Raw genomic sequence first — 22,514 nt, 5'->3', positions numbered from 1 at the left:
AAATCACTATAAGCATTATTCCCCCCAGATGGTACCAGTGGCCCAAATATGGGGTCCTGGCTCACGGACTGAAAGCACCAAATCACAAAGACATCAAAAGAGTCCAGGGATATTCACTTAATCTTAACTTTATCTTAAACGATGTTATTGTATCTTCAGCAGCATATTCTGAGAACCTGCGACTCTGTGTGTAAATAAGAATTTGCCTTGTAAATCTTCTGTAAACTTCCTCCATACAGTCCCTCAACACCACCTCCTACTTAAAGCTATGCCATGTAGTATGTGACATTTCCGCTCTCAAAGCCTCACTGTTCTTTATGCTTTTTTAAAAAAAAAATCAGGTTATCCCTCAGCCTCCAATGCCCTAATGAAAATAAATCTGGTTTGTTCAAGCAACATACATCAAAGTTGCTGGTGAACGCAGCAGGCCAAGCAGCATCTATAGGAAGAGGCGCAGTCGACGTTTCAGGCCGAGACCCTTCATCAGGACTAACTGAAGGAAGAGTGAGTAAGGGATTTGAAAGCTGGAGGGGGAGGGGGAGATGCAAAATGATAGGAGAAGACAGGAGGGGGAGGGATAGAGCCGAGAGCTGGACAGGTGATAGGCAAAAGGGGATACGAGAGGATCATGGGACAGGAGGTCCGGGAAGAAAGACGGGGGTGGGGGGGGTGACCCAGAGGATGGGCAAGAGGTATATTCAGAGGGACAGAGGGAGAAAAAGGAGAGTGAGAGAAAGAATGTGTGCATAAAAATGAGTAACAGCTGGGGTACGAGGGGGAGGTGGGGCCTAGCGGAAGTTAGAGAAGTCAATGTTCATGCCATCAGGTTGGAGGCTACCCAGACGGAATATAAGGTGTTGTTCCTCCAACCTGAGTGTGGCTTCATCTTTACAGTAGAGGAGGCCGTGGATAGACATGTCAGAATGGGAATGGGATGTGGAATTAAAATGTGTGGCCACTGGGAGATCCTGCTTTCTCTGGCGGACAGAGTTCAAGTTCAAGTTCTCCTATGCTGTTATCCAAGCAACATCCAGATGAACTTCTCCTGCACCCTCTCAAAAGCCTCCACATGATTCCTGTAATGCAGTGACAAAATATGCATGTAACATTTCATATATGGCCTAAATAAGGTTTTATACAGATGCAACATCTGGTCAAGGTGGTGTGCGTGTGTTTGTTTCAGGCAGCATTGATGGAAAAGAGTAAGCAGTTGACGTTTCGGGTTGGGACCCATAAATACATATATTTTTTTGTATAGAAATAAAATGAATAAGTATGCCATCTGCCTTATATCATAAACTTGTTTTTCTCCACAGTCCATAAGGGAACAATACCATTCTTTCCATTCCACCTCTCCATTTCCCAGTACAGATTCCAACGTATTATCACTCACAAATGTCTATCAAGTGTATTCTTCCTTTCCCCCACCATCAACCTATACATGAGGTAATGCACAGTCGTTGATTAACCTACCAGCACATTTTAGGGTCATGAGAACTACACGGTAGTTAAGTGCATCCATATTGTTGACACTGTTAAATTTCCACATTGTCCACTTGTTTTTAAGTTTGCTTTTCTTCAGATCTTATTTTGCAAACATTGTTCATTTGCCAGTGATATTTTCAAATTCAGTTTGACAAAATGATTGTTCATTTTATTTCCCAATTATTATATTCTCCTTTTCAAAACGAGATTTTTTCCCAAGTTATCATAGTCTTTATTGTGCTTGTGCCTTTCCCAATTAGCTTAAAGAATAATGTTCATGAAGCACTTGAAGTAATCATGATTATCTAGAATGTGACATGCAAATGCAAGTTCCCTCTTTAGCGCTTCTGACAAGATAATCTTACTTAAACGAGGAAGAGGACATGCAGTCCATCATGTCCATTACAGCTCCGGAGGGAACAATTCCATACTTTCCGTTCCACCTCTCCATTTCCCAGTACCCATCCAACGTATTATCACCCACAAATATCTATCAAGTGCATTCTTCCTTTTCCCCACCATCAACCTATACATGGAATAATACACAGTCATTAATTAATCTACCAGCATATTTTAGGATGACAAGAAAGCTACTGTGTACTGCTTCTGAGATGACAGCAGTTGTAGATACTACTTTTGGGACAATGTTCATGTTCCAAAGTTTTTCAGTTCCCTCTTTTAATTCAATATATTTCTGGCGTTTTTCACTTATTGATTTCAGTAAGTTGTATGTTTGGAATGGCTATATCCATTAAATAAGTTGTTCTTGCTTGTTTATCCTGTATTATTATATACAGATGGTTAATATGAATTGTCCTGTCTGTACATCTGAACAGTCATAATTTAATTTGTAGTATTCTGACTTAAAAACTGGACCAGGCTTGTATTTATAGGAAGGTGAGATTTCATTTAAGAGTTTATATTTTATTATTATTCTTTCATTTTGTATTTGCACAGTTTGTTGTCTTTTGCACACTGGTTGTCCGCCCTGTCGGTGTGGTCTTTCATTGGTTCTCTTATGGGTGCTGGAATTATTGAGTAGGCCCACAAGACAACAAATCTCAGGGTTGTATATGGTGACATATATGTACTTTGATAATAAATTTACTTTGAACTTGAAAGAAAATATCTCCTACCAGAAGTAATAGATTATTACACTGAATGAGCAGAGAAACTATTTCCTGACAACACTCCTTAGAAGGGTTGGGAGTAGGGTCAGAGTAAAATCCTCAGTTGGAAGACATTAGTAAATGCACAAATTCTGAAATGCAAGATTCCTGACCGTGCAACTGCTGGTTACACACAAGGGAGCACAATTAAACATTAGAGATCTCAATCACAATTTCCTGCTTTGCACCATATTTGGCAGAACGGTACCAATCAAAAACATTCTTTCCACAGTAATTTAAAAAATTTCAGATTAGTTTAGAAATACAGAGTAGAAATGAAGATGCAAGGTATTGCAATACAGTAATAAGAAGAATGGCAGTGGGCTTTAGTGCTGAATAGCGCTGGTAAGGTTATTTCTTTCGAGCCAGCAACAGCTGTTGAACAACCTTTGTCTTCACATCTAAGGGTCTCTGTAAGTGCCAAAGTAGTGAAGTGGTATATGGGGAACTACCTTCATTTGTTGAGGCAGAAAATGTAAGAGAAAGGAAGTTTTGGCAATATTGTTCAAGACAGTTTGAGCTACAGCTGTAATATTATGCACATTTCTGGTCGCCACACTAGAAGAAGGATGCATTTACTCCAGAGGTTTGCAAGGAGAAATTCACAGGGAGTACAGAGATTCGCAGGGCGAAATTCAGCTGGAAGACAGACTGGATGGGCCTGGTTAGTTCTTTTTGGAGCCAGGAAGGTCAAGGGGAGTCCTGACTGAGATACAGAAAATGATGAGGGGCCAAGAAAATGAGACACTTTATCCCTTAAGCAAGGCATCCATAATCCAAAGGCTTAATATGAAGGAAAAGGGTAGGAGGCTTGGAGGGGATTTGAGGGGCTGTTGAGACAGTAGTTTCACAAAACCTAACAGCACTTGTCTCCATGGGATGTTGTTGATAAGGTGACAGCTTCATTTAGTGAGCCAGGGAGTAACGTCTCAGAATGTTGGTAAATTATATAGCAATCACATTGTTAAGTGGAACAGGATGATAAATATTTAATTCAGGATAGTACTGTGTACAATAAAAGTAGAAAAGGTAACACTGCTAGCTTACAGCTCCTGTAACCCAGTTTAGAATCTGACGTCTGATGCTATTGGTGTGGAAATTGCATGTTCTCCCTTTGTGCAGCTTTCCCCAGAAGCTCTGATTTCCTTCCACATCCCAAAGATATGCTCATTAGCAGCTTAGAGGCCACTGTTAACTAACCCAAGCACAGGTGATAGACAGGTGAAGGGGATTCAAAAGATTCAAAAAACTTTAGTCATTCTAACCGTACATCAGCTCTGTAGGGCAGAATGAGACAGCGTTTCTCAGGGGCAGTGCAATCATAACATAACAAATGCAACACTAAATAATAAACATAACAGTAAATAGTAAAACACAACAGCCACATGTCCGTTAAAATCAGTTATAAGTGTCCAGTGCAAGTTAAAAGTGTCCAAAGCAGAGTCAGGTGGAGCAGCTATTTAGCACTCTGACTGCCTGTGGGAGGAAGCTGTTTAGTAGCCTTGTGGTTTTAGTTTTGATGCTCCTGTAACGTTTGCCTGATGGCAGAAGAACAAACAGTTCATGGAGAGGGTGTGAGGGGTCTTTAATGATGTACCATGTCTTCTGGAGGCATCGACTCTGAAAGAGGTCTTGGACAGAAGGTAGGGAGACTCCAATAACCTTCTCTGCTCCCCTAACCACCCTCTGCAAGGCTTTTTTGTCGACAGCACTGCAGCTGGAGTACCAGGTTGTGATGCAAAAGGTCAGCACACTCTCAACTACGCTTCTGTGGAATGTAGTTAAGATGTTAGTAGGGAGTGATGCTTGTTTAAGCTTCCTCAGAAAGTGCAATCTCTGCATCAAGTTGTTATCCCTGCACCAGCTCTCTAGGTGTTTCTTAGTGGAAAAAACTAGATTATAGGGGGTAACTGAGGGAATGCAAGTGACGGAATTGCACTGAAAGTTTGTATACACTAGATGGACCAAGCAGTTTCCTTTTACATCATGGAACATCACCTCCCATCAATCCACAGAGAATATAGGCACTTCATTAAAACACTTTTCACAAACAGCCCTCATGTTTCAGGAATCAATCCAATCAGGCACAAGTAATGTTATAAATGTCTGTAGTTTTCCTCAAGTTGACAGAGAAATGTAGAATAATTGCTTCATAAAAGCGGCAAAATTTGCAAACTTTTATTAATCCAACTAAAATGTAATAACACAAGTAATTTCACAATTGCAGAACCAAGTTCCACAAATGTTTAATTAAAAATTACTGGAAATAGTAGCTAATCTAAAGTTATCTGATGTGCTGAATTTATCTGATATGCAACTAAATTACAAGAGATCACAACTTCCTTGAAACTACTGATTTTTGGTATTGACTGTTTGGGAATTTGCAAATTAGGAAAATAATTCAATGTATTCAACTGAAAAGTAATACAGCCCAAGGATCATGAAAAAAAGCTGGGCTACAGGAAATAAATGTCTTAAATCTGCTAACACAGAACAAAAATACAATGAAAAGAAAAACAAGGCATAGTCACCGTGTGGGCAATTGATGTGTACATCTTTCTTACTTAGATACTGAAACTAATTCATTGCACTGTAAGATGTACTTTTGCAAATAAGATACATTCTGTTACTCACCCAAGAGGAGTGTTCTTTCATTTGATGCTGATTGCTGTGGGAGCCACTAGCATAACCCCGCCAAAAGCAAGTCTGACAAAGCTGGTAGTTGTGGCACTGTTGACAACGGTAGCGGAAACCCATCATACTCTCACTGCGACAATATGAGCACTCCACTGGATGGAAAACTAGAGAAAGGGAAATAAATTGCATCAAATCCAAATTGTACTCCAAAATTACTTTTCAGTCATTCACTCTGGGATTCTCAGGATGGTCTAAACTTAAAAATAGTTACAGCTGTTAATTTACAGCTCATTTGGTTTAAAAAATTAAGGTATAAGGAGCATTTGATGGCTCTGGGCCTGTACCTGCTGGAGTTTAGAAGAATGAAGGGGGATCTCATTGAACAAATCAAATACTTAAAGGTCTGGATAGAGTAGATGTCGGGAGGATGTTTCCAATAATGGGCCAGTCGAGAACCAAAGGGCAAAGCCTCAGAAAAGAGGTATGTCCACTTAGAACAGAGAAGAGGTGGAATTTCTTTAGCCAGAGACTAATGTATCAATGGAATTCATCGTCGCAGGCAGCTGTAGAGGTCAAGTCATTCAGTATATTTAATATGGAGTTGATACGTTCTTGATTAGTCAGGGTATCAAACGATACGGGGAGAAGACAAGAGAATGTGATTGAGATAGATAATTAATCAGCCATGATGGAATGGTGGAGCAGACTTGACGGGCTGAATGGCCTAATTCTGCTCCTTCGTCTTCTGGTCTTATTCCTATAGTACGTGTATGCAGCACTGATGACCTCAAAAAGGTACGGTAAGTGTCTAAATGAAGGCCACAAGGACCATTCAACTCTTTGAAGCTCGATCTGCATTTCAACAGTAGTCACACTTTGGAATTAATACTATAACAAAGCTGACAGAATGAAATGCTTCCCAATGGGAATCAAATCCCATTGCAGAAGAGAAGAATTTCAATTGCTAACTATTGCCATGCACTTCAGTAGTTACTAAAATCATTTTAATAAAGATTTGCATTTCCTTTTAGTCTATTCTTATTTAGGGCAAACAGAATAACATTTAAAAAATCATGCACAATTGTTTTTGCATTAATCAATCTGCAAACATGTATGTCTTTTTCTTATGCTTGCACCACTATTTTGGTATGGCCTCTGCTACACGGAGTGTTGGACTACTATTTTTAAGGAGTCCACAACTTTTCTTAATTGAATTCTACACAAGGGTGTTAAAGAAGATCCTAGAAAGATTTACAAGAATGTTTCCTGGAATGACGGACACAGAAGGATCGATTACAAAAGGTAGAACTGTTTCCTTTGGAGGAGGCTGATTGGAAATTTGATATGTACATAAAATAATGAGGCAGCTGGACAGATTGTAGCAACAACCACATTGGTTGAGTATGGGTTTCCTCATTTAACAAAGTATGGCAATGCATTCGCAGTTTAAAGTTAGATAACTGACATCGCCAAGGGAGAGGGTGTCCTATGAGGAAAAACAGTCAGGAAAATCCCAAATTTAGATGATTAAGAGGTGATTTGATAGAAAGATTCAAGATTGTTAGGAATCATGACAGAATGAATGTAAAAGAGCTTTCCTCTTGTGGGAAATTCAAACTAGTTTCAGTATTTAAAAGGGGATGACTCATTTAAGAAAGAGATGAGGCAAGATGTCTCCTTTTCAGAAGAGTTGAGAATGTTTGGAACTCTCTTCTTCAAAGGGTGGTATAAAGATACCTGATAAGCAAGGGAGTGAAAGATTACCAGGAACAGACAGGAATGCAGACTTGAAATCACAATTAAATCAGCTTTGATTTTATGAAATGGCAAGCAGACTTGAGGAAGCATGGGATCTGACTTGCCCCCAACTTCTAAAATCATATTGTTCTATTTATCTTGGGACTACTCAAAAAGGAAAACATAGGCAACGTAGATATTACGCTCTCTGAAATCACTTAGTATGCTTTAGAGAACATAATGAATGAATTGAGACAGCAATATCTTTTTGACCCAATTTTGCAGTCAACATCCTAGAATTGTGCATGTGAATCATCGTGCTGTCAAACGCCAGAAAACAATTTTGGAGACTTGTTTAAAACTTGTTCATTTAGAGGGAGTGGGTGACTCTACAACACATGTTCTAGACTACTTATTCATTGATTTGTATTTGCAGTCTACCTTCTTTGCAGTTTTTTTCATTGATTCTACAGTATTTCTTTGTTCTATTGTAATTGAATGCCTGTAAGGAAACTAATCTCAGGGAAGTATATAGTAACATATAAAGTATGTACTTTAATAATAAAGTTACTTTGAACTTTGAACACTCGCGAGGCTAGCATTCATTTCCCTTGACAAATTGGTGGTGAGATGCCAACTTCATAACCACTGCAATCCCTCAGGTGAAAACACAGACCTGTTTGGCAGGAAGAAATCCTGTTTCATTGCCAGAACCTACCATTTTCCACATTGGCAAGTCGATGCATAAGTGGTAACCAGACCAGGCACTGTGGAGGAGGGTCACCCATCATTGTATCCAGAAACATATTTAAAGTAATTTTTTTCTGAAAATAAAGAACATGAACATTAGTTCCAGACAATTTGGCAAATGGTACAAGGTGCAATTGTTAAATATATTAAAAATATTAATTATCACATTCTACAGAGTTCAGAAAAGTGTCTCAAAGTTTCAAAGGTCTCAGTTTAACAAAAATATAACAACCAGTAAAATAAATGCCCCCTCTTTCCCCAACAACAGGCCCTTTTCAATTTGTATTTCCACATGACAAAAGAGGAGGCCACTTTGGCCCATCAAGTCCATTTCTAATTTCCCCCACTAATGTTCCTTGAATCCCATTCTCTCCACACTTCCAGCAATCCTCTCAGATTCTTCTGCTCATCTGCACACTTGGGCAAATTTACCTATCAACCCTCACATCTTGAGATAGTCACAAACCAGGCCACCTGTGAGAATCTCACATGGTCACAAGAAAAACATACAGATTACACATATTTAGCACTAGATGTCATGACTGATTCCAGAACACACTCAAACTGAAGCACTCACTTTACTGTGCTGTTTTCCCACCCAACTGTCCCACCCTTTCCCTCCAAAACAAACTGCACCATCCAATCTTCCAATTCTGCAGCTTCTTTCTTCAGTTCCATCTCTACACTGTTATTTTGAAGATAAGGGCAAACCATACTTCATGATTAGGTACAGGATGTCAAAACAAAAAGTAAAAAATAATTTTGACAAATACTGAAAATCTGAACTAAAATTCAAAAATGCTTTGCAAGCAAACTCAGTAAGGCAAGCAGGATCGATAGAGAGAAAATTGTTTGAAATATTTAATGTTTCTTGCACCACAGATATGACTATTTTCAGCACTATTTTTATTCACGTGCTTGGTATGCCCATCTAAGTATACTAAAACAGATTTTTAAAAGAGTAAATGAACTTTCTTGTAACTACTTCATGTATCAAAAATAGGCTGCTGCTTCAATTGATAAGCTCTCAGATTTCTCTTCAGCTGAAGATGCACGCTTGGCTTGCATTCACTAGATGCAAAATGTTATCCAAGAGGAAAATATGTTCCTGGGTATATTTAATCCCAGTTGATGCATTGTCATTTGAATGGGTTGAAACTCAATTTGATCCAAACACATCCCACGGCATTATATGATTATTGGTATGATCACCCAATTAAGAAATTGTTGCCAGTATCTTCCCGGCTACCTTCACTTCAGCTACATTACTTCAGCAACATCTTCAATTGATCAATGGCACCTTTAAATGTAGTAAAAACATTGTACTCTGCCTCAGAGAACCATGAGGTACATGTCAATATATAAGTATAGAAGGTAAAAATATTGACACATTGGCTTCAAAACATTGAACACGATGAGGTCTGCCATTTCTTGGCTTGATTTTAGCTTAGTAGTGGATATGGCCCAGTCCATCGCAGGTAAAGCTGGGAAGTTGAAGAAGAACAAATATGCAGGCAGATTAAGGAAAGGTGCAATAACACTAGAGTTGTCATGGAGTATTTCAACTTCCCTGATATAAACTGGAGTCTTCTTAGCGCGAGTAACTTAAGGTAGAGCAGAATTTGTTAGGTACATCCAGGAGGGTTTCTTAAATCAATATCTAGATAGTCCAATAAGAGGACTGGCAGCACTGTGAATCTGGTGTTGAGTTTTTAATGTATGAGCAGTTAGGGAACAGTGACCACAATTCCTTAGATTTTAAGAGAGCTATAGATGAGGTTAAGTATGGATGTTGCGAGAGAGTATTAAACTGGCTCAGGGCAGATTACGAGAGCATTAAGCAGGAACTAGGGAGAGTGAATAAGGAACAGCTGTTTTCAGCAAGTCCCCATGTGGAGGGTGTTTAACGACCAACTGCACGGAGTACAGGACAGGTATCCTCCAGGAGGAAGGACAAGTACAGCAAGGAAAGAGAACATTGGAGGTCAACAGAGGTGATGAGTTTAGTCAAGAATAAAAAAGGAAAAATGTAAAGCTTAAGAAGCTAGGATAAAGCAGAGCCCTTGACAACAGGTCCACAGAAGATGTCATTTCATTGGCTCTTTAATGAACCCTGCAACATCTGGATCTATATTTGGATGTTCCTCATCGACTACAGCTCGGTATTAAAAACTACCACCCCCTCAATACTAATCAATAAGCTTCAAGACCATGGCCTCAGTTACTCTTTGTGCAATTGGATCTTCGATGTCCTTACTTGCAGACCCCAGTCAAATCAGATTGGGAACAACATTTCCTCCAGAATGCTCATCAGCATAGGTGCACCACAGGGCTGAGTGCTTTGCCCCTGCTCTATTCACTTTATACATATGTCTGTGAAACTTACCACGGCTCCAATGCCATATTCAAGTTAGCTGACAGCACCACTGTCGTTGGCCGAATCAAAGGTGGTAACGAATTAGCAGGTAGGAGGGAGATAGAGTGAGAAGTTGTTGTTGTGGCAGAGCTCAGCCAGATTTTCAACGTCTTCAAGACCAAGGAGCTGATTATTGTCTTCAGGAGAAGGAAACCATAAGCCAGTCTTTATTGGGGGAATCAGAGGTCGAGAGGGTCAGCAACTTTAAGTTCTTTGGTGTTATTATTTCAGAGGATCTGTCCTGGGTCCAGCATGTAAATGCCATTATGAAAAAGTAGTGCAATGCCTCTACATCCTTAGAAATTTGCAAAGGTTCAGCATGACATGACACACCTTTTCTATCTCCTGCTGTGATCTGTAATCCACATCCTGGCTGCTGTTTGGAGGCCTGTATACAACTGCCATTAGGCTCCTTATACCCTTGCCATTTCTTAACTCAACCCATACAGACTCTACACCTTCTAATCCTATGTCACCCCTTTCAAATGATTTAATATTATTTCTTATACACAGGGCCACACCACCCCCTCTGCCTACTAACCGAGCTTTCTGATACACTGTATATCCTTAGACGTTCAACTCCCAATGGAGCTATCCTTTAGACGAGTTTCAGAGATGGCCACAATGTCATACTTGCCAATCTGTAGCTGAATTTCAAGATTGTCCATTTTATTTCTTATGCTGTGTGCATTCAAATACAACAATTTCAGTCCAGTGTTTGTTGCTTTCTATTTTAACTACACCATGCCTCCATTGCCCTGTAACTCATCCCACTGGCTGTGACTATGCCTCATCTCCTGCCTGTCCATTCTATCATCTCTGTTGCACACTACCTTTGATTTATTTCTGTTTTCCCCTTCCTCATCCCTATCACTCAGGTTCCATCCCCCGCCAAATTAGCTTAACCCCTCCCGAACAGGTCTATTAAACCTGCAGCTCGGATATTGGATCCCCTTGGGTTCAGGTGTAACCCCTCCTTTTTGTACAGGTTGTATCTCCCCCAGAAGATGCCCCAATGATCCAGGAGCCTGAAGCCCTGCCCCCTACACCAGTTTCCAAGCCACGCTTTAATATGCCTGATCATGTTATTCTTGCGCTTGTTAGCACGTGGCACAGGCAGCAATCCTGAGATTACTATCCTGGAGGTCCTGTTTTTCAGCATCTTCCCCAACTCCCAGAATTCAGTCTTCAGGACCTCCTCCCTTTTTCTACCTACGTCATTGGTACCAACGTATACCAAGACCTGGCTGTTCACCCTCTCCCTTCAGAATACATAGAAACATAGAAAATAGGTGCAGGAGTAGGCCATTCGGCCCTTCGAGCCTGCACCACCATTTATTATGATCATGGCTGATCATCCAACTCAGAACCCCGCCCCAGCCTTCCCTCCATACCCCCTGACCCCTGTAGCCACAAGGGCCATATCTAACTCCCTCTTAAATATAGCCAATGAACTGGCCTCAACTGTTTCCTGTGGCAGAGAAAGTGAAAGACAAACCCTCCCCTTTGTCTACATATGGTTTTACTATTAAAGATAGCAAGAGTGCTCTTATGACACACTTCGAGAGGTGGCAAAATCAATGGAAATCTGCACAGCAATTTGTATATGTGTGTGCTGGAAGTTTCAATCCAATTTACTCCTTCATAACAGTGTGCTTAAAATCTCACCATTACTGTCACTAAAAAATCTGGGCCAGTGCACCAACACACGTTATTTTACCATTGCTGAGTCAATTCTTCTTGTAAGAACTCAGTTCTTTTCATTGTGCTCATGCCAGTGGCTGCACCCTGACACCTATGGCCAACTTCAGAAATACAGTAGCTGTGCCACTTTACCTGTGACATATTATTGATAACAACAAACAAGGATTTAAAACAACATGAGAGGAATGCTCATAGCAGGGGACACAGTTCACCCCCTGCGTGGTAGTCGACAATGCACTGTAACGCAAGCCATGCTTTGAACTGACATCAATTCCATCAACCATGGTGGATAGCATAATGATGCTTTTATTCATCAGTTCTTCCAGCAAATCTCAAAGAATCAAATAGCTGTGAAGAATTATTATTTTTAATACTGTTGCTGTTTTAAATGACTTTTCCAGGGATATTTAACATTATCATCTGCCATCTGTAAACACAACCCATTCCAATGTGCATTCATACCATTTTGTTGGCTAAAAACGCATAGAAAATCAAATCAGTCTCAGAGGCCAGAACTGAATGATGTTCAAAATGTATTTATTTACCAAATATCACCTGACATTCACAGCACATTCTATTACAGTGACACTTCTGAATGATCACCATTGTTATAGACAGGCCCATTATGTACACTAACTATACAACAACAGAATGCATTTACTGCATTATGATGAATACCTTACCCATATATTTGAACTCAATTAATATTAATTTTTTTCACAGTTTGCCTTTTCAATCGAACTGTTATAAGTTTCACATGAACAAAGAATCTTGCAATATTATGGGCCGAATCAACGTTGTCAAAATGAACATCCTTCCTAAATTCTTATACCTTTTTCAATCCATACCAATTTTCATTCCTAAAGCCTTCTTTGACTCGCTAGGCTCAGTCATATCATCCTACTTATGGAAGGGCAAGTGTCCCATCTGAATAGTCCATCTTCAAAAACCTATAAGAGATGGGGCATGGCTCTGCCCAATTTCTGCTTATATTACTCGGCAGCTAACATACGCTGTCTCATCTTTTGGTCTCATTTTTACAACCAATCTGACTGCCCCATATCGGTGACAATGGGAACTGAACTCTATGAAGAATGTCTCGATCTCCGCACTCCTTGGATCCACACTCCCTTTTCTTACACCTAAACCAATTGCTAATCCTGTTATCAGGCACACCCTGAGAGTATGGGCTCAGTTCGGAAAGCATAGTGGTCTCTATGGCTTCTCTCTTTCAAGTTCTATTCTATATAATCATCTCTTCTAGCCTTCTATACCTGATCCAACATTTCAAGGCTGGTACAGAAAGGGCATCAGGTGCTTTAAAGATCTTTTTATAGACAACTGCTTTGCATCATTTGAACAACTGTCTGCAAAGTTTAACCTACCCAACACTCATCTCTTCAGAAATTTGCAAATTATCAGCCCTCCGATACCAAACTTCCCTGAGACACCCGACACAAATGCCGTTGATATGTTTCTCTGCATGAAACCATTGCGCAAAGGTCTAATATCTACTATCTGTGACAAGCTAGCAGCTCTGAGGCGAGCCCCCCTTGACAAAATTAAAACTGCCTGGGAGCAAGATTTAAATTCCTCACGGTCAGATGAGGTATGGGACGCAATTCGCAAGTTAGTTAACTCAACCCCTTTATGTGCCCGCCACTGCCTGTTACAGTTCATGGCCGTACACAGGGCCCATATGTCTCAAACTAAATTATCTCGCATTTACCCAGATGTTAATCCCTGCTGTGACAAATGCAAAAGGGGCGAGGCTTCCCTTATTCATGTGTACTGGACATGCCCTAGCTTGGAAAAATGCTGGAAAGATGTTTTCCAAACTCTATCCCAAATACTTAATTACAATTTGGAACCTAACCCTTTAATTGCTCTTTTCGGCACCTCCGGAGAGGGGGACACGCACCTAAGTCCGACCAAACATCGCACAGAGTCTTTTGCCCCTGTCTTGACCAGGTGCGCAGTCTTGCTCAGGTGGAGGGATGCTGCCCCGCCCACCCACACTCAGTGGCTCAGGGACATCATGTCCAGTCTACACCTTGAGAAGATCCATTATTCAATTCTTAACTCTGACATAAAGCTCCAAAAGGTGTGGGGACCCTTTCTTGAATATTTTCAGAATTCCCAGCCAGACTAAAGGTCCATCCCTTCTTCCTTTCCTCAGTACATAAATCCCTGACCTCCAGCATTTCCTGGTAAAATTCTATTGACTCAGACTTGTGAAGATACAACAGTCTATGAATTAGGAAAATACACCTTCTCTATACCAATGCAGCTCTGTGGGGACAAAGGTTCTGTTTAACTCTATTTGCTAATGCAATGATGGTTTGGAGTTGGGGACTGGGAGGGGTGAGGAGATAATCAAAGCATGATTGTACTATCAGTGCATCTCTTTCACAAATGTGAATTGTACATTTAATACATTTGTTATGCACTGCACAAATCTCCTTTATACTATGCTCTCTTTATTTCAAAAAAATAAAAATATTGTTGAGAAAAGAAATGTGCAATATTCAACCTCCATTATTTGTTATAATGGAAATTTTCCTCCACAGCTGGCACTCAGCAACTCAATTCAATACCTGACAATAAGATTGCATGCTATTTAATATGCAATCTGCTTCTGCCACACACATTTACAATAGTTACAAACAGATACCCCTAATCCCCAAGAGTATAATCCTCCTACGAGGAAGTAGAATTCTCATTGTTCCGAGCCATTTTATAAGCCAATTTCTGACAGATTTTAAGCTATTAAACTATTGTGGTGAGGATTCAGTCCGTAATGACACAGAAGAACCAGAGGTCCATGAGGCAGTAATCATCAGAGAATGAAAAGTGGAAAGGGTCAGTAACTTTAAATTCCTGGGTGTCACTATCTCAGAGGACCTGTTCTAAACATAGAAAATAGGTGCAGGAGTAGGCCATTCGGCCCTTCGAGCCTGCACCGCCATTCAGTATGATCACGGCTGATCATCCAACTCAGAACCCTGTACCAGCCTTCCCTCCATACCCCCTGATCCCTTTAGCCACAAGGGCCATATCTAACTCCCTCTTCTGGACCCATCATGTAAATATTATTGTGAAGAAAGCACAACAGCATCCACAGGAATCTGTGGAGTTTCAGTATGTCATTGAAAACTTTAGCAAACTTCTACAGGTGTATGGTGGAAAGTATGCTGACCGGCTGCATTATGACCTGGTATGGGAATATCAATGCCTTTGACCAGAAAACCTTACAAAAGGTAGTGGATTTGGCCCCATACATCACTGGTAAAATGCTCCCAACCATTGAGCACATCTACATGAAACACTGCTGTAGAAAAGCAGCATCCGTCATCAAAAATCTCGGATAATAAATTTTACTTTGAACTTCGACCTGATCTCAACTACCAGTTTTATTGCGAGAAAGACATTAATGGGCAGACCACAACAGCTCAGTGAAAACTAACTCAGTCCAATACAGATGGGGGAGGTGATTATGACACACCCTGGTTACATTCAGAGGGGAACACACAAACACTCAAGCAAAAAACTCTATAATCCGAGCTAAAATGTAACAATAACCAAACTTGAACATCTCGCCATTGTTCTACTGAACATGCACACCACCAACTCATTTTAAAACTCGACCAACAAGTAGTGCTGGCTGCAGGGAATGCTGGGGCGAGACGTTGACCACTCCCCCCAGAGCACCAGACTATTTTATACCCCGACATAACACAGCTGCATAGTTGCACAACGGACTTGGTGGAAAAAGACATTTGTTTAGCATTTCAATCTTGATTTAGAATCCGCTTCACCGAAAGCTCAGAAAAGTAAAATGGCATATCATGCTATTGAGCTATCGAAATCCATGAAGGCAAAACAACATGAAATAAACAAGCTAATGTTTCATACTTTCCGACAAAAATGCCCATAAATCAAATGAGATTTTCTAGTTGGAAACAGCTCATTTAAATATTTTAACTCCAGAAACATTTTTCTCACAATCTTTATCATTTAAACACAAGCCCCTATTTGGAGCCGAAGTGCTAACCTGTTTATCTTTCGTCCTCATGGATTTCATTTGCAAGGACGAAGTTTAACAGTTAAAAGCCACTATTATTTATGAGACCAACGTGTTTAAACAACATATGGTAAATAGGCTGAAATCCAAAACGGGCTTTGAGCCAGGGCTAACAGCAGGAGTGATGATCGAATGCTCAGCCAATAACGTGACCTTCAAGGAGGAAGACGAGGAGGCAGTAGAATATCGGCTGACACAGATAGTTCAAACTTTGACATCCAGCTGCAAAACATGAAAGTCTTTGGAGGAACTCAGGGTGACAAGCTTATAGTGACATTTGCAAATTTCTCCTTTTCAACAAGTAAGAGTGAGGGAACACATGCTCCTCCCGACTGTGCAGTTCGAGAACAGGCAGGCAACACTGCCTTCTTGTGGAAATACAAGAACTTGACAAATGCTCTGTCTTAGAACTCATTTTCACTACTCAGAATTTTTTCCCCCAAATATCAAAATGAGGTTTGTCAGACGTATAACAGAATCATGTAAATGTGCATTTTGTATGTAAAATGAAATGCTGCTAGTTATTTATGTATACCAAACCATCTCAGCAGAGTGCAAATTAGACCCTCAACAGTTTTCAGCTGCATAGAGATGGACACCTACTTTGGCACAGCAAGCTGCAACAACAATGTGCGTGCAAGCTGTTAGGAGCAGGTAGGAATACCCTGCTGCTCAGTCTGGGGTGCAGTGCCCCTATTATACTGATCCTGAAGCAGAACCTGATGTGGCTCAGTGGAGTGTGGTGTGGAGGGATCGGAAAAAGCTGCAGAGGGTTGTAAACTCAGCCAGCTCGATCACCACTGCACTGTCCTCCCCACCATCTAACTCACCTTCAAAAGGCAATACCTGAAAAAGGCAACATCCATCAGTAAGGATTCCCACCACCCAAGACAGACTCATTACTACCATCAGAAAGGAAGCACGGGTCCCTGAAGACACACACTCACTGGTTTAGGAACAGCTTCTTCCCCTCTGCCATCAGGTTACTGAACAGACAATGAACACTACTGTACCAGTCACTTGAAAACAAACCAAAACTGCTGAGAGACTGAGTACAGACGTTGACACTGTATGACGTGCTTCCAAAATAACGAATTTCCAAATCGAAAAAGGTACACTCTATCCTTTATTACGAAACCAGGAAATCCGAACAATCTTATAAAACTTACAAAACTGAAACTTGCCATTTGGAGAAATAAGCAGTATAAGAGTGTCATAACGATGTAATTAGCAATCGAATAGCAGAATTAATGTAATAGAGAAATTATCAATCTTAGTGTTCTAGTGGTCAACAAAAAAAATCACCCCGGCTCACCACCTTGCCCTAATCGGACTAACAGGAACCTAAAGACAAAGCACGAATACGTAACTATACTCTTCACTTCGACCACACCCCAACCCGCGTGACAAATTACCCAAAATAAAACACACAACACAAAATGCAACACAGACTGACAGAAAAGAGATAAACTATCTCACTATTTTTGTTCTTCTATATACTTAATATACCATTGTAATTAATAGTACATTTTTCTGTATTGCATTGTACTACTGCTGTCAAACAACATTTCACAACATACGCCAGTGTTAACAAACCTGATTCCAATCTCACAGACACCTCTGAATCTGTACATTGTGGATTAAAGATTGTTCAACAGTCAAAACAGCCAATGAGTTTAAAAGAATGAACAATAATTGCATGGATGATATTCTTAAGGCTTGTTTCTTCTGAATGATGGGTCACAGACTCAGGATAAGATTTAGATTTGTGATGATGAAGAACTTCTTCACTCAGTGGACCATAAATCATTAGTACTCTCTGCCCAAGAGGGCTGAGGAGACTCGTTTACTGAGCATATTCAATACAGGGATTGTTTATCGGAGATTTACACAGTGGATCTGGCAGAATAGTTGGGCTGATACTGGCAGTTCAGCCCCACTTCCCAGAGGTTGTGGGACCTTCCACTTCAATTTCTATTGCAGGTTCTTCAAGAAAAAGGCAGTATTCCAAAAACACTGGCTTTCCACGGGACTCTGTCAGTCAGGAGGAAGGGTTTCGGGTGAACACCTGAACGCCCCTTGACGTAAGGCAGCACTGCCAACAGGTAGGTAATTATCCTTCCAGTTCTGTGCTCTCCGATCCCTCACAACTCTCTCTCTACTGATCACAGTGCCCTGTACATGTAAGAGATCTGTCCAAACTTTTAAAAGAGAACAAGAATTTATCAGCTTCCAAGGCAACACATACCTGCAAATATTTATTCATTTTCCAATTATGGAAGTTTAATTTCTGCAATTTGACTGGAGAGTAAACTTGGAAAAAAATCCACTTGCTTCCGAGTGCTTTGTAAATCAATGTACTGTCGGTGTTTTGCTAGTTGTATTGTAAGTGAATACACGTTTCAGAATACTATTTATGCTGTGGAGAATCCTGAATCCTAACTTCGTTAGCAATAGGAAACACACACATGCACCGATCTTAAAATGATCATCTGGCCCAGGCAGATGGCGGCTGAGAATTCTTATCTCACAGCTCAGCCTTTCAGCGTATTATAATTAGACCAGGATGGCATATTTACCAATTTTAGCTCTCAATGTGCAAGACACCACCAGCTTGGAGGTCACTGCAACAAACACACAGGGACACAATAACATCAAATGGCATGGAACATTTGCCAAAAGTGCTCTGCCCAGACCAGGCACACAAACAGGAAGAAGCTCACACTCTAAAGTCATTTAAGATTAAAGGGCTGATGTTTGCTACTAGTTTAATTAAAGGGGGTCTAACTTTACCCGAGCTAATGCTGGGGAACTCAGGATGGCCATCTTTTCCCACATGGCTTCTCCCTTAAAGTGCCTCTCTTAGTGACTGGTCACATTATCGAACTCAGGCCCACCTTTTCGTCTCCCCTACCAACCAAGATGGCCTTTCCCCCACCTAGATTGTCTCAATTGTCCATTTCAACCTTCATCATCAACAATCCTCACTCTGTCCCATTCCAACTTTCCCGATCTCACCCCGACTCTTAAAATTGACCATGTCAAGTACATTAAGTTTTCAATTTCATCTCCATACAGGTACACTCAGTGGCTGCTTCATAGGTTTCTCCTGTACTAGAGAGTGGCCACAAAGTGTCTATTCATGGGCATCTGCTGCTGTAGCCCATCTACTTCAAAGTTGTGCATTTGGAGATGTTCTTTGGCACACCACTGTTGGAAGTTGTGATTATTTGATTTACTGTTGCATTCCTGTCAGCTTGAACCAGTCTGGCCATTCTCCCCTGACCTCTCTTATTAACAAAGCATTTTCTCCCCCCACAAATACCACTCACTAGATGTCTTTTTTTTTGGTTTTTCGCACCATTTTCTGAAAACTTTAGAGACCATTGTGCTTGAAGATCCTAGGAGATCAGCAGTTTCTGAGATACTCAAACCACTCCATCTGGCACCAAAAATTATTCCAAGGTCAAGGTCACGTAGATCACATTTCTTCCCCATTCTGATGCTTGGTCTGTACAACAACTGAACCTCTTGACCATGTCTGCATTCTCTTCTGCATTGAGTTGTTGCTACATGATTAGCTGATTAAATATTTGCATTAACAAGAAGGTGTACCGAATAAAGTAGCCACTGAGTGTGAATTTTAATGGTGTATTTATGCATTGAGCTTCAGTTAAGTACTCAGCTTCAGAAAATATTATTTTCCTATGAAGTCTTATGAAAGTTGGAGGCTCATGTGGGAGTGAAGTAAATTTTAAATTTATTCAGCACCTTATTTCTATAGAATCAGGTATTTCAAGACCTCTTTAATATTTTGAACACAATTACAGGTAAGATGTTGTAGTTAAATTTCCTAACAGTGCTCTTGCTTCAAGCATCAAGTTTCCTCAAGATTATATTTATTGACAATGTATTTTCATTATTATTGCTAAATAATACTGATTTCTAAATAAAACTGTTATTTCTAAATGTAATGGAATTTCTTAAGAATTCATATACTTCAGATCGAACACATTAAACAAAATTTATTTTGAGTAAACTGGCTCTAAAAATGGCCAAACACATTGTTTCAGGTTCAACTATGGAAAGGAGGTATTCCTCTATCTCTCCTGTTTGGATACAGGATAACGGTCACCATGAAGATCAACTTAGAAGCTGCCTTTCAGCTGGGAAGTCATATCAATCATATTTATGGAAAACATTGGCCATGGCTCTTAGCTTCAAATTAAAAGGCCACTAGATTTTGTGCTGTGATGTCTTGGCGTGATATGATTCTGCCCAAAAACTTGTCTTAACTTCAGTGGATGCTCTTTAGAAACATAAGTCATTAGAAGAACTCACCCAGAAGTGATGTGCACAAGTGGCAAAAAAATCTATTAGCCCAAACATATTACTGGCAAAGTGGACACTCTGTCTGCACCAAACACACTTAGACATGCTCAGTTCCAAAATCTTCAAATGGAAGCAAAAACAGTGCACTCCCATCCAAGAACGTATTTTGCTCAACTTTCTCCAACTACTTATGCTAATCTTCGTATTTCCTATTGGTCTCTCAATCAATGTCTCAATGAATTTATGAATTAAAAAGCACAGGCAAATGTGATTAAAATCACTGAGTTTAATCTTACATGATCTTTGAAGCTAGGAAAGGGAGCTTGATTCAAAATGCCAGAAGTGACGAAAATTTGCTTCCACTGCGCTAACAGGTCATTCAGGTATGACTCTGTCCAGCAATCTTTAAAATATCCAGATAACACTATAATTTCCAATCCCCAAAAGTGATCATGTTTAAGCCCTCAACAAAACAATGCATCGTGAACGTTCTCCACGATCAAACACATCAAAAGCACAAACTTGTTAAATGTAAGCTAATAAAAACTTGGGTGCTGAATTGCTCCAAATATCTCACCTGTTGTGGGAAACAGGCTCGTACAGCATGTTCTGTGTAGCCAAAAGATGGGCCTTCAAATACAGCAGTGGGCAACTTCAAAACCTCTCTCAGGAACTGGTCAAACTTCATGTACATCATTATTCCATTGGAGTCAGATATTTGTGAGAAAGTGTCTGTGAAAAGGGGAGAGAATGATTTTAAGAAGTTAGTTGATAAAGTGATAAAAACCAAACAAACTCAAAGAAAGGAAACATTGAAGGACATAGTTGTTGAGCATTTGCATACCAATGTTAAATGCCATAAAGCAGTAACAGACTTGGCAGGTACGTCCACACACTTCATTGCAAATGGATCAGAAAAACGCATCAGTAGTTCTAGCAACACACCACCAATCCATGTTTACAGACAGATGGAGTGAAAACAAAAATCTCTAGATATTCCAAACACCCAACTTATTGGCTGCAAGTCACAAGAGCAGCATTATGATCATTAGATAGCAAAAATCACTGAGATTACCCAATAACTCAGGTTACCATGTATTTCAAAGGAGGCTCACGTAAATTATTCTGGGATTGAAATACTTGTCATATGAAGAGTGTTTGATGGCTCTGGGCCAGTATCACTGGAATTCAGAAGAATGAGGGTGGATTTCATTGAGAGCTATCCAATGTTCAAAGGCCTTGATAGAGTGGATGTGGAGAAGATGGTGGGGGAGTCTAAGACCAGAGGACACAGCCACAGAATAGAGGGGCGTCCTTTCAGAACAGAGATGAGGAGGAATTTCTTAGCTTGACAGTGGTGTATCTGTGGAATTTGTTGCCACAGGTGGCTGTGGAGACCAAGTCATTCAGTATACTTAAGGTAGACCTTGATGGATTCTTCATTAGTCAGGACTTGAAGGGATCTGGGAGAGGGCAGGAGACTGGGGCTGAGAGTGAAAACTGGGTCAGTCATGATGAAATGGTGAATTACACTCGATGGGACAAATGGCCAAATTCTACTTCCATATCTTATGCTTTACCTCAATTATCTCCCTGTTACTTCCTTATCAATGACATGGGATCACCTCCCTTCCCAGATTAGCTCAATAAAAGACAACTGTCTTTCATGCAAATGTTTCAAATGCGTTATAAAAATATGTACAAGTGACATTCAATTGCTGTTGGTCTATCCAGCACTTGAGCTGACTTTCTTTAAATCGACAACTATTTACGGAATCAGCCGGGTTCAGCTTGCCCAGCCTTCACCTCTCCAAGTGCTGACTTTGCGCCCGTGACAGATTCCAGCAAACAAACTTCCACGAACAAATGAGGTACTGTTCCTCGGCTTGAACATTCCTCGTTTCTGTGAGCAATTTCGTATTTCACCCTTTTGGTAATTACACAAATCAAAATGAACACTGGAATTTTTAAGTCAGCATTTAAATGACACATGATCCAGCAAGCCCTTCAGAGATAATTTAGAGAGCTCAGCTAAAGGTTACGTGCCTGGCCTTGCTGTTCGAGAACACTGCAAGGTACAGGAATGATCAGCAGCAGCTCTGGGCTTGGGGAGGAAAAAAATGGAAAGCTAACTTTTGAATCATTCTAGTTAACTTACATGATCAACATTTCATTCATTTCACTTTCCTTTGAACAGTAA

The 22,514-nt window shown here is 40.3% G+C and overlaps 1 protein-coding gene across 11 annotated transcripts in view; it reads right to left on the bottom strand.

Annotated features, from left to right (window-relative positions):
* The window catches only part of LOC134339515 (dystrobrevin beta), a 587,877-nt gene that overhangs the window by 263,171 nt on the left and 302,192 nt on the right, over positions 1 to 22,514 (bottom strand). For all 11 annotated transcript variants that reach the window (XM_063036126.1, XM_063036119.1, XM_063036153.1 and 8 more), the window contains 3 exons: positions 20,892 to 21,046; positions 7,747 to 7,852; positions 5,289 to 5,455 (listed from right to left, as the gene is read on the bottom strand). In XM_063036126.1, coding sequence (XP_062892196.1) covers positions 5,289 to 5,455; positions 7,747 to 7,852; positions 20,892 to 21,046 — 428 coding nt within the window. The remainder of the gene's footprint in view (positions 1 to 5,288; positions 5,456 to 7,746; positions 7,853 to 20,891; positions 21,047 to 22,514) is intronic.

Source organism: Mobula hypostoma, chromosome 2 (assembly GCF_963921235.1).
Source record: "Mobula hypostoma chromosome 2, sMobHyp1.1, whole genome shotgun sequence".
Lineage (NCBI taxonomy): Eukaryota > Metazoa > Chordata > Chondrichthyes > Myliobatiformes > Myliobatidae > Mobula > Mobula hypostoma.
The sequence above is the reverse complement of the archived record's forward strand: the minus strand, read 5'-3'. Positions and strand labels throughout refer to the sequence as shown.